At 46.0% G+C, this 13,834-nt stretch overlaps 1 protein-coding gene across 1 annotated transcript in view; it reads right to left on the bottom strand.

Moving 5' to 3' along the window:
* pde10a (phosphodiesterase 10A) overlaps positions 1–13,834 on the bottom strand; it is a 1,307,205-nt gene that overhangs the window by 1,203,124 nt on the left and 90,247 nt on the right. Inside the window, exon 2 of the mRNA XM_072507750.1 lies at positions 2,025–2,063. Coding sequence (XP_072363851.1) covers positions 2,025–2,063 — 39 coding nt within the window. The remainder of the gene's footprint in view (positions 1–2,024; positions 2,064–13,834) is intronic.

Genomic DNA, 13,834 nt, shown 5'->3' with positions numbered 1-13,834 from the left:
CTGTCTCTCATCTGAGACTATAGCATTAGCCTTAAAGAAATAACGCATACGCTCTGTGTATTGCGACCAATCCTCTATGCTCGCATTGAACGCAGCAAGTGGTCCAAAGAGAGGCATATTTGAAATGTTGCAAACCTTATTCTGGTACAAAGAGGAGATGGCTGCGCTCCAAATGATTAGCAGCGCTGACTATAGCTCCACGTCACCCTCATCGCCAATTTTATGGTCACAGAGGAGTCAGGTTTGAGAGTGTAACAAAAATAATTTATTGTTAAAGCAAACTATTTACAGGTCACAATCGGGGTCCCAATCAGGACCTCTCTGCCCAAGCACCTATATGGGCCGGCTTTTACGTCCGTATTCAATTACCTCGCTGATGGACCCCCATACCTCAGCAAGAGAGCTCGTATTTCACGAGACTTAAGGGGAGGCTAATTGGTCCCTCCCCATAGGTCTCGAGAGGGTTATCACAGTTTTAATCAGATCTCCTCCCATCCTTCTAAAGTCTCGTGAATACAGGCCCAGTCAAACCAATCCCTCCTCAAAGGACAGCCCTGCCAACCTCAGTATTTGCCTAGTAACCCTCTGCTGCACTCCCTCTATGGCAAGTACATCTTTTCTTAGGTATGGAGATCAAAATTAAATACTCCAGGTGTGGTCTCACCAAGTCCCTGTATAACTGCAGTAAGTCATCCTTACTTCTGAACTCAAATCCTCTTGCAATGAATCATAGAATCATGGAATTTATAGTGCAGAAGGAGGCCTTTCGGCCCATCGAGTCTGCACCGGCCCTTACAAGGAGCACCCGACTGAAGCCCACGTATCTACCCTATCCCTGTAACCCAGTAACCCCCACTTAACATTTTTTGGACACCAAGGGCAATTTAGCATGGCCAATCCACCTAACCCGCACATTTTGGACTGTGGGAGGAAACCGGAGGAAACCCACGCACACACGGGGAGAACATGCACACTCCGCACGGACAGTGACCCAGCCGGGAATCGAACCTGGGACCCTGGAGCTGTGAAGCAACTGTGCTAACCACTATGCTATCATGCTGCCCAGCAATTAGGAAGGCCAACATACCATTTGCCTTCCTAATTGCTTGCTGCACCTGCCTCTCCATTTTCAGTGGCTGGTGCACAAGGACACCCAGATCCCTTTGTTCATCCACACGTCCCAGTATATCACCATTTAAATAATACCCTTCCTTGCTGTTTTTCACACCAAAGTATATAACTTCACATTCAGCCGTATTGTACTGCATCTGTCGTGTGTTTGCCCACTCACTCAACTTGTTTAAATCACTTTGAAGCCTCCTTCCATCTTCCTCATGCCTCACAATTGCACTGTTTTGTGTCATCAGCAAACTTGGAAATGTTGCATTATGAATGCACTCACAGCTTATTCACTCTAGATATCGTTTCACTGCATTGCTCACGAAGCATTGGAGACCTATGCACTAGAATACTCAGGTCTCCTTCTTTCTTCATCTTCTTTAATATTTGTCCCAGTTTTGTGTATGTATGTTGAGCATATGTCTTTCTTACATGCATAGCACTACACTTCTCCAAATTAAACACAATTTGGCAGCTATAAACCCCATGTCTCAAAATATCAAGATCTACGGAAGTGATTGAACATCGCCTACATCCTGAGAATCATACAAATAATAACATTGTCTGCAAATTTGTATACTGTACCAGCACCTACATTTAGGTAAATAATTACAGTAAAGAGCAATAGGCCCAGCACAGATGCTTTCAGGTGGTTAGTTTTGAAACAGAACCATCCTGAATAGTCATCCATTGTCTTCAAGAGTAAATCCCTCAGTGTGATTACTGCAGTGTAGCTACTATTTAAAAATGAGATATGTGTTTCATTGATATCATGAACCACTAATGTTTGTGCAAATCATCTGAATTCAAAGTGTAAAATGGTCTTGAACTCCCCATGAACAATATGCAGTCCATTAAAAAGTGCCACCTGTGCCGGTGAAAAAGTTGACTTTGGGCTCACTCACCAGTAGTCGGTGCTCCATCGGATCCTTGTGCTGCAGTACCTGAGAATACAGAGGAATATGAGTTAGAGTTATTTTGCTGCAAATCAGCAATCTGGATACAAATTGCACTCAGAATTGCACTGGTTTTTCCATTTTTTGGTTCATCAAACTCACTTGTGTTATGGGCCATGGTTTAGAGAACCGCAAAGTGTATCATGGAGTTCACCTGACCCACAACTTTTAATAGATTGTGGAATGGGGAGCACACGGCCCACTCTACTGGTGTGGTACAGCAGAAATGGATAGGTAATTTTTAAAGCAAAACAATGTTTATTCTATGAACTCAAGTTAACCTTTTTAAAATATACAAGGAACATCTTAGCAACCATTAATTCAAATACAACCCCAAAGAATATAACACTAAGTAATCCTTAAACTGTCCTTTTAACATCCATCAGACTTAAAAAAGAAATTTTAACAGAAGCACATCAGGTGAGCAGTCATGAGAGCAGTTATTAGTTTTAAATCACCAAAGGATCGATTTACAGTCTTTAGAAGTCAGAGAGAGAGACTAATACATTTCTGGCTGTGACTGCAGCTATCCAGCTCTGAAAACGAAACTAAAACACATCCTGCAGCAAACAGCCTAAAACAAAAGTAAAAAGCTGACAGACAGCCCAGCTCCATCCACTCTCGGACATCACTGCAGTAATAAACACCCATTTCTTAAAGGTACTCTCACTACAGATATTTATATACACGCCCATTTATAAACACCCATTTCTTAAAGGTACTCTCACATGACACTTGCATAATTACAAATATACATGAAACAGCTGAACTGTAAGCATTTTAAAATGTAATTGGTTTTCCCTTGTATATTTAACAGTATTTCTTGATGTATTTATGAGTAATAGCCCAGTAAAGGAGCTCAAGCTGGGGGCTGGATTCTCTGTTCGGGAGACTATGGGCTGGATTCTCTGATTTTGAGGCTATGTCCGGAGTATGGGCGGGTTTCTCCGTCCTACAGCACCAGAATTCTGGTTCGGCATGCCGTCGGGATTCTCCTTTTGGCAAGCTGGTCAATGGGGTTTCCCATTGTGGGGCAGCCTCACGCCGTCGGGAAACCCCCGGGCTGCCGGCAAAATGGAGAATCACGCCGGCGGAGAATTCAGCCCCATGTATTAATTTGGTCATTACGACCAAAATGTCGGCGGCGCCCCCACACCAATACTCCGCTTGGTGGGGGGCTAGCAGCAGCACCACATAAAGACCCTGGCTTTACCTGCAGATACGGACAGAGAATTGCCAGGTCTGTGGCCATGCATGTGCACGGCGTGACGTACAACGTGGCGCCAGACACGCGTGGACCCAGCCTTTCAGATAGTGCCCCCCTGTAAGCCCCCTCGCCACACCGGACCACCCCCCATCAGTCCCCCCAGCCCCCGCCGAAGCCCTCCAGCCAGCGGAATGGTGTCTCCCCCCCGCCCCCATCCGACTGTGGCGGTGCTGGACACTGTCCAAAGCCACCTCGCGAGTTTGGCAAAACCTCAGACCACAAGTGATCCACGCCATCGGGAAGTCGGCCCATCGGGGGCGAAGCATCGGGGGAGGGCCTTCAGGTGATGTCCTGAGGCCGTCCCAACGGTGTACAGCGTACTCAGCGAATGCGCCGTTTGGAGGGGTGGAGCATCCGAAAAATGGCACCGCCCGTGATCTCGGCGTCAAAACGGAGTCTCAGGCCAATTGTCGAATGCGATTTTGGAATCGGCAATCGGAGAATACAGCTCAATGTTCTCCTGCTAGAGCTGAATCGCTACTGATTTCCACTGGCGCCCACAAGCAATTCACTCCCCAGCCATGCAAACTTATGCATAGTGCGGATCGCAAAGGATTCCATTCCAAAGCACACTATCGGGACCCCATTCTGAGTGGGCGGCCAGATAGTGAGGTCCAGGATGGCCCCCCTCCCTCCCGCAACACAAATTCTGTCCCCCTGCAGATGGGTCAGGCATCCATCCTTCCCCACTGGGTCACCCTGCCCAACAGTGTACAAGTATAAGGGTGATCCGACCCCCCAACTACTCACCTGAGACCCCACACCAGAGACTCCCACCAGAACCTCCATCAGAAACCCCCACCAGAAACCCCCACCAGAGACCCACGCCAGAGATCCCAACCAGAGATTCCACATATTAACTACCCCCCCATATCAGAGGCCCCCCACCAGACACCCCTCATATCAGTGACACTCCCCATAACAGAGGACCCCCTTATCAGAGACCCCCATAACAAAGAAACCTCCCATATCAGAGACCCTCATATTACAGAACCCCCTTAACAGAGGTACCCCATATATGAGAACTCCCATAACATAGACGCCACTCCCCCTCCATCAATTACCAATTATCAATTATTGTTGGAAGTTAAAGAGCACTCCAGGCAGAAACAGTCTAAAAATCACTGTTTTTCCCCTCATCTGTCCCAAAACACCACTGTTTTGAGCCTCAGACAGATGACTGGAAAGCAGCAGCTATTACATCAAAGAAAGCCAAAACCACACCGCAAGGCTTTAAACCCCCTCAGATCCTTTGATCTGCAAAGTTTATATTGACTTCAAAGAGAAATAGCTTTTAGTAGGTTGTAATTGACAGCTTCCAGACAGCCAGATATCAGGATTATTTATTTGCATTTCCCGTTATGCTTTAATGCATCTCAAGTAGCCTGCTGTGAACCAAACTACAATGTTTATAAAACATCTAGCTATGATTAACAGCTCTTGATCACATCAAAAGCAGTTAAGTGCTTTCTTCTGAGAAAAAGTAGAAGTGAAAGCACTTAACGCCTAAATGTTTAGAAACATTGTGGTTAGGTCAGGAAGTCTGACAATGATACCAATATCTATTATTATAAAGACACTGACAGGAAAAATCTAATTCCAGGAATTTTGAAACTTCTTCTAATTTCATAGGTAATCCTGACCAGGGGAGTGAGAACCCTTGAAACAGTGTGAAGAATCACCTGGATGATGCCTTACAGACATGTGAATTGTTTTGGGGGTCTTGTAATAGTCTAAAAGGGCATTCTGAAACAGTTCACAGGGATTCTCTCTGTGAGGGGTGACATCACCTTTCACCACTCACAGAGGTGACCATGCAGGGTGTAACCAATACCTAATTACCACTGTTTCGAGCACATGTACAGTGGGGTATACGAAGGGTGTATACTTCCTTTTTCCTTCACTGGATGTTGGCTACAAGTCAGAAGGATGTCTCCAGCACTCCAGGTGTAAACAGGGATGACAAGGAACCAGCTGAGCTGGGTGTGACAAAAGCTTGTGAGTGTCATTCAGTGAACATGTAATGCTTCTCCTGGTTGTGTGGGTCTCCTGGTTCTGATGGGGATGGTGGCAACATGGTTAGCGCAGCTGCATCACAGCACCAGGGACCCGGGTTCTATTCCAGTCTTGGATGACTGTTTGTGTGGAGTTTGCACGTTTACCCTGTGTCTGCGTGTATTTCCTCCCGGTGCTTCTGTTTCTTCCCACGGTCCAAAGATGTGCAGGTTAGGTGGGATTACAGGAACAGGGTGGGGGAGCGGGCCTAGGTAGGGTACTTTTCCAGAGGGTTGGTACAGCACTAATGGGCCAAATGGCCTCCTTCGGCACTATAGGGATTCGATGGGAAGCAGAGAGCTGGAGGAGAAGTCCCTGTTTTCTGTGATTGGGTTAAAGGCTGGATTCCTGGGTGAAAAAGAGCAGTTTTCTGTGGGCTAAAGTAAAGAATTAGATGGACACAGTTGGGGACTATTCAGCTTTCTGGATATTAGTCAGACAACTCAATGTGTAAGCCTTTGATCTCCTGTTCTAAAGTAGAACAGGAAACTGGATGAAAGAGGCCAGTTGTCCTGTAGTTTAAAGGTAAAATATGAAGTGGATTGGGAGGATTCAGCTTCTGTATATTTAAAATGAGGACACAACTGAATTGAAAGAAATCAGTTTGTAAATTTTGTTTTTCCATGATTGGTGCTGCATGATGCAGCTATCCGTCTGCTATTCATATCCTTGTGATTTTTAAAGAGAGTTCAGTAAACTTAGTTTGAGAATGTTTTATTTTTATGCATTCTCCATGTCATTACATATTCGATTCAATCTGAACCCTCGTATCAGTTCAAGTATTACATCCGACATGTTTAAAGTCTTTGTAATGTAAGTTCAAAACGACACCATTGTTATTGTTATTTTTAGTCATAATGAGTATTTTTAAATTAGCTTGAATATATCATAATCAACAGTTGTGTCAGCCTGCCTTTCAGCCATCTAAAAACAAATCAAATGGATGTTTCCAACTCAATGGCTTTGAATCTTACTACCAGGTGGGAATGCAGCAAAGCAGCAGTGTGCCCGATCAGGAGTTGCACCGGTTAGGCTGATAGGAGTGGGTAAGTCTCCACCTCAGTTTTAATTACTCACCTGCATACTTCCATTCTTAAGGAAGGGAAGTTAAAATAAAAGCCAACAGAATTGCTTACGGTTTGGCCCATCTAGCTAGGTACTCTAGGCTAAAATGCAGCAGGTCGTTTTGCAAGAATGTTGAAGTCAAATAAAGCGTCAACTTGTAAACTCGAATAAATTGCAGTTGAAAGGTCTGTGGCCTGTAATTTTCCTTCAAGGTCTAAGTCCTGTGGCTGTACTGGGAACCAAGAGTGCTTCACGTCTCAGAGGATGCTCGGACTTTGTGTCAAATTGCATCGGCTCATTAATTATGCAATTGGTGGTTTCCGGGCATTTAGTGCAGTGGGGTGGGCTTGGTGACACGCCACCAAATCTGGGTGCAGTATTTAAATGCGCCGAGACATCAACTTCTTTGTCATGAAGCCACTGTGGAAGGAGGAGCTGGTTCCCCAGATACTAGGGAGATCTGGCCCCCAGATTCAGCGACATTTCCCTTACGATACTGCTCAATGCAGTGGAGACAAGGAAGGGCATCCTGTACCTCGGGGATGACCAAGCCTGCATGGAAGCAAAACACCAGAGTGGTCAGTGCCCACAGCCTCCACTGCAGTACCAGAAATGGACGAGTGATCCATATTAACATAAGTAACAAATGCATGATTAAGATAAGATAGCCATTACAGATAACATGGTTGCAAGGTGACCATGGCTGGGAGTTGAACATTCAAAGCCAGGATTTTATGACCCCACAACAGCATGTTTCACCCCCCACACCACCGGCAGATGCGGCGGGCCATTTAAACTGCCATTTACTTCGATGGGGCTGTAATATCTTGCAGTGCGGGTAGGATTGTAAATTCCTTGTCTAAGGGTATCTGGCATTTCAGACCTCGAGTTTGGCCGGGCGCCTGATTCTCCGCCCAATCACATTTGCGTTTGCGGAGTCACAAGGCAAAGAATTTAGCCCAAAGTCATTTGATTTGGTAGGAAGAATGGAAAAGCAGAATATGATTGAAATGGTGAGAGGCTGCAGAATGCTGAAGTGCAGAGGCATCTGGATGACCTTGTACATGAATCACAAACGGTTAGCTTAGAAGTACAGCAAGTAATTAGGAAAGCAAATGGAATGTTAGCCTTTATTATAAAGAGGGTTGAGGAGAAAGTAGGGAAACTTGTTGGAGATTGGTGAGATCCCACCTGGTGCAGTTTTGGTCTCCTTGAGGAATGATATACTAACATTGGAAGGAGTTCAGAGAAGATTCACAAGGCTGATTTCTTGTTTGTGCGGTGTTGCTTAAGAGGAAATGTTGCGCAGGTTGGGTCTATACTCATTGGAGTTTAGAAAACTGAGAAATGAGCTGATTGAAACATGCAAGATTCTGAAGGGGCTTGATTGGGTAGATACTACAAAGGTGTTTCCTCTCCTGGGGAATGCTGCAACCCCGTACAGGGACAGAGATTGTATAGCATCCGCTTCCACTCCTTCAAATATATATTTAAAAAAATATTTTTATTGCTATTTTCCATTTTTTACTGAGTAACAGCTCAAATGTCCCTTGTATTTACAAATAAAGCCATTTCTTATTTACAGAGATTTTTACAGTGTCATGTGAGAGTACTTTTAAGAAATGGGTGTTTATAAATGGGTGTGTATATAAATATCTGTAGTGAGAGTACCTTTAAGAAATGGGTGTTTATTACTGCAGTGATGTCAGAGAGTGGGTGGAGCTGAGCTGTCTGTCAGCTTTTTACTTTCGTTTTAGGCTGTTTGCTGCAGGGTGTGTTTTAGTTTCATTTTCAGAGCTGGATAGCTGCAGTCACAGCCAGAAGGTGGATTAGAGTCTCTCTCTATAATCTAAAGACTGTAAATCGATCCTGGTGATTTAAAGCTAATAGCAGTAGTGACTTTAACCTGATGGGCTTCTGTTTAAAGGTTTTTTTAAAAGTCTTATGGATGTTAAAAGTTTAGCTTACGGATTACTTAGTGTTGTAGTCTTTGGGAGTTGTATTTGAATTAAAGGTTGCTAAGATGTTCACTGTTTGTTTCCAAAAGGTTAACTTGAGTTCATAGAATAAACATTGTTTTGCTTTAAAAAATACTTTTCCATTTCTGCTGTACCACACCTGTAGAGTGGGCCATGTGCTCCCCATACCACAATCTATTAAACGTTGTGGGTCAGGTGAACTCCATGATACACTTTGGGGTTCTCTAAATCCTGGCCCATAACAACAGATGCTCCCCGCGTCTACCTAACCCCCCCGCCCCCCCACCCTCCCTTTCCTCCGTTGGTAGCTTAGTTTCCCACTCAGTGCTGACTTCTGTCCTGGGCGTCACATACCTCATTCCGCTTCTTTCTGTTGCGGTTTTTAGTTGTTGTCTTCGAGGGGGGGCTACATGGCCCCCTCCCTCCTCCCTTTTTTCTCCATGTTACGGTCTGGGATTTCCTTGGATTTCCTTCTCTCTCCTTCCCCCACTGCTTCTTTCTTTTGTGTGTGTCCTTTATTTTTCCTCCCTCCCTCTTCTCCCCCTCCTCCCCTCTTTGCAGTCGCTATTGACCTCAAACAGGTCTTGGAACAGGCTAATGAATGGTCCCATACTCTTTGTGGAAGCCCTCGTCCGACCCTCGGATGGTGTATTTAATCTTCTCCAGGTGGAGAAAGTCCGACAGGTCTGCCAACCAGTCTGCAGCTGTGGGTGATGCTGCAATCGCCAACCAAGCAGGATTCTCTGGCGTGCGATTAGGGAAGCAAAAACCAGGGCGTTGGCCCTTTTCCCCATATGCAGTTCTGGCTGATCCATACCCCGAAGACTGCAGGCCCAGAACATGTGGACATGGTTGGCTGGGCCTCCCTGGCATCGTTCCCATATGTCCCCCATCTCCAGAAAGAACCTGTTCATTTGGGTTCTGGTGAGGTGAGTTCTGTTCACCACTTTGAACAGCATGAGGCTGAGCCTTGCGCAGAGTTGGCCTTCCAGAGTCCCCAACCCACTTCCGTCCCCAAGTTCATTGACAACTCAAGAATACAAAAGAATTAGCAACGTACTAAAAACAGTCACGAGAATCAGTAATGTGCTAAAGGCGATGGCAGGACACCAAAGAAAACAAAACCACCAGCTCTCAAGCCAGCACACGCCCACTGCACACCATCCCCTCCCCTGGTAGCCTCACGCCAAAATGAGCGACACTATATTTGACCACCGGAAAAGGACACACCAATGCCCTGCCCTAACAGTAGCCCCATATCAGTGGAAAGGCACCAAATGAGCAACACAGACCACTGGAAAAGGACACACCAATACAGGCATGGCGTGGGAGAGAGTGAGAGAGAGCTTCTTTTACAAAAAAAAACAAGACAGAATATAGAGCAACCACAAGAAACACAACAACGTCCCCCCCCTTTCCCCCGGATCCAGCACCAGCCCCACATCGGTGGAGAGGCGCCCACAAGCAGCTCGGTCCACCAGAAAATTACAGGCAGCGTGTGGCTGAGAGAGAGAGAGAGAGAGAGAGAGAGAGAGAGGACAGCGAGAACACACTGCTCCTCATCACTAGAACCGGAAGGACCCCTCAACCCCCAATGCACAAAAACAGGAGGGTCACAACTGGCGAGCAACCAGTCGCTAGTCCCCCCCCCCCAAAAAAAAAATCAATACAACAAGAACCATACAATCCCCCAACAATAAAACAAAACTAACATCAATACAAGTAGTACACATAGTCAATTAATGGGGCCACCGCCCTGTTGCTGTCGCAGTTCTGGCATCCGGTTTCTGGACACCATCCAGTCCAAAACTGCAAAAGTAAGTCCATTCTCCTCCACTTTAAACCCGGCAGCCAAAATCCGCCCCGTGTCCCACTCCTAGCCGGTAAGCAGAAAGGCAACCAGTAACAAGTACGAGTCCCAGGTGTGGCAACTACAGGCAGAGAGACTCGATCTTCTTTTTCCCTTGCAAGCAACGTCTCCTCCATCCAACCGGTCGTAGCATCGTTCACCCTTGCTGTAGTCCAGGCTTCAAAATCCTTAAAAGGCAGGCAGCATAGAGAATAACACACCAGGTCCGGAAGAGGGTTACAACCTGCGTTACAGCAACAGGAGCTCAGAGAACGATTCCCCTCTCAGATTCCCCATACCTCAGAGTAAATAATAATAACAATCACTTATTGTTACAAGTAGGCTTCAATGAGGTTACTGTGAAAAGCCCCTAGTCGCCACATTCCGGCACCTGTTCAGGGAGGCCAGTACGGGAATTGAAACCGTGCTGTGGCTTTGATCTGCATTACAAGCCAGCTGTTTAGCCCGCTGTGCTAAACCAGCCCCTAACAGTATGAGCTACACAGGGAACTAGGGGGTGGAGCTTCCTCCTAATTGGAAAAGCTCCTCACAGAATATAAACCCCGGCCTGCAAGCAGTTTGGAGACGGAGAAATATTTTAAGTTTATTGACAACTCAAAAATACAAAAGAATCAGCAAAATGGTAAAAACAGTCACGAAAATCAGTAATATGTTAAAAGCATTTCTAAGATGCACAAAAAAAAACACCAGCTCTCAAGCCAGCACACACCCACTACCACCAACCTCCCCCCCCCCCCCCCCCACCCCCACCTAACGGCAGCCCCACATCGAGATAAAGTCACCCTAACGAGCAGCACAGACCATAGGACACGGTGTGAGAAAGAGTGAAAACACCCCCTCTCCTCCCAAGAGGGGGCACAGTTCAACCTAAATCAGTTCCTATAAATAAACCACCAGCTGCAAAGCCAGCATCAGACCACTTTGCCCCCGCCCATCCCAAACGGTAGCCCCATATCGGTGGAAAGGTACTCATATGGGCAGCGCAGACCACCCGAAAAGTTACACCGATACGGGGCATGGCAGAAGAGAGAGCGAGAGATCTTCCTTTACAAAAAAAAAACAAGACAAAATACAGGGCAAACACAAGAAACTCAACAAACAATTAAGTACAAGGCAAAGCTGCCAGCACTCAAGCCAGTGCACACTCCCTGCCTCACCCTCCCCCAGCTCCAGCAACAGCTCCACGTCGGTGAAGAGGTGCCCGCAAGCAGCTCAATCCACTGGAAAAGGACTGGTAATGCCCAGTTGAGGAGAGAGAGAGGAACACCCCCTCCCCCTCACTCGCGCCAGGAGGGAACCCTCAACCTCCAGTGCACAGAAGCAGGAGGGCCGCAACTGGTGAGCACCCAGCTGCTAGACCCAAAATAACAATACACAACAAAAATACAGTAATAACCATACAATCCCCCAACAGTCAAACATAACCAACATCATTACAAGCAGTAAACATAGTCAATTAGGCCACTGCCCTGCTGCTCTCACAGTTCTGGCACTCAGTCTCCAGCCACCATTCAGTCCAAAGCTGCAAAAGCGAGTCCATTCTCCTCCACTTTAAACCCGGCAACAGGCCAACCAAAATCTGCCCCATGCTCCACTCCCAGCCGGTAAGCAGAAAGGCAGCCAGTAACCAGTACAAGTCCCAGGCATGGCAACTGCAGGCAATCACTCTCCTCTATCTCCCCTGCACGCAACTGGCAGAAGCAACAAGCACACCTTGCACTCCATCGAACCGGTCGTAGCACCCTTCACCCATGTCGTAGTCCAGGCTTCAAAGGCCGGAAAGTGCAGCCACCATACAGAATAACACACCAGGTCCAGAAGCAGGGTTACAGCCAGAAGCAGCAGGAGCTCAGAGAAAGCCTCTCAGATTCCTCATACCTCAAGAGTATGAGCTACTCAGGTGACTAGGGGGCAGAGGTTCCTCCTAATTGGAGGAGCTCCCCACAGAATATAAAACCCAGCCTGGGTGGAGCGGAATGGAATGGAATAAAATAAAACAAAATAAAGTGAGTTGTAGTCTGTCAGCCTGGCCTCTCTTGGAATCTTTACCTCTGTCTACAACAGGAAGTCTAAAACTAGGGGGCAACAGCTTAAAAATAAGGCCCCCGCCATTTAAAAGGTGAGGAGGAATTTTTTCTCTCAGGGGCTCCTTAATGTATGGAATTCTCTTCCTAGCAAGCAGAGAAGGCTGGGTCATTGAATATACTCAGAGCTGAGTTGGCCAGATTTTTGACTGACAAGTGAGTGAAAGGTTATGGAGGGCAAATTGTAAAGTGGAGTTCCAGCCACAATCAGCTCAGCCGTGATGTTACTGAATGGTGGAGCAGGTTCAATGGGCTGAATGTCCTACTCCTGCTCTTCTTTCTTGGGATAGTATGAACAATCGGCAAGATATCCTGTTTGGAGACTATCACGAACTCAGATCTAAATGAAAGAATGGTAGTTCGATGTATTACAATGTCTGGATTATATCCCATACCACGTGCAAAGTAGCTGAGGGATAAACGGATTAAGGGAGTGAAAATGTAGCTGAAGGAGTGGTGTGATAAAGCGGAGCTCCATTTCATGGGACACTGGTGCCAGTCCTGGAGCAAGAACTGTAATTGGGATGGGCTCCACCTGAACAGGTTTGGGACAAGCATCAAAGTGGAAAAGATTGATAGGACAATCACAAAGACTTTAATTTAGTGCATGGGGAGGGCTGGGGGAGCAAAGGTAGTGTAGATAATAGTTTGATGGCAAACAAAAAGGAGAGTAGAGTAACAGTCAGAAATGATGTTTTAGGCACTGCAGAGAAAGAAAAAACTAAGAGACATAAATTGAAAAAGAAGAAAAAGATGTAGAAATAGAAAAACCACAGAAACCACCTTATCTACAACTGTGGCGGGATAGAAACATAGCTGGATTACATATTAGTTAGAAGATAACACACAAATAAAGTAAAGAGCTAAGAAGTCTTCCCAAGATAGTCACTGACCACCCAACATACAGTACTGATGGCAGAGCTGATAGCAAAAAAAAATGACAGAAAACAGGGGATAGGCAGAACATCGGGTGGTGGAAGCTCAAAGATCTGCAAGTAAAGGAATTCAGAGACCAGGTGGAGAGACAGCTAAGAAAAATAGAGAAGATTACAGCAGGAAGCCCAGAAGCTGGAGGACTATGGTGGCTGACTTCAGTAGGAAACCTGGTGAACATGTGTGTGAAAAATCATCAAGGAGGAGAAAGGCTGGGAAAGAAATTGGTGGTTGAATGAAAAGACATCCTGACTCAGAAATATATTGCTGTTCATTCATTGCTGGGTTAAAATCCTGGAACTCAGCACAGGTTTGGAAGGCCGAAGGGCCTGTTCCTGTGCTGTTCAATTAAGAACAAAGACAGAAGTAATTGCAATTAAGGTCAGCTACCATCAAAGTAGAAAAAATCAGAACATTGAAAGAAATTTTAAAAAGTAGAACAGTGGGGCGGATGAGATACGAGTGGATCCATCTCGTTGAACATGGGATCCAGGTTCTGAATAAAC

Source organism: Scyliorhinus torazame, chromosome 1 (assembly GCF_047496885.1).
Source record: "Scyliorhinus torazame isolate Kashiwa2021f chromosome 1, sScyTor2.1, whole genome shotgun sequence".
NCBI lineage: Eukaryota > Metazoa > Chordata > Chondrichthyes > Carcharhiniformes > Scyliorhinidae > Scyliorhinus > Scyliorhinus torazame.
Note: the sequence above shows the minus strand (reverse complement) of the source record. Positions and strands in the feature narration are given on the sequence as shown.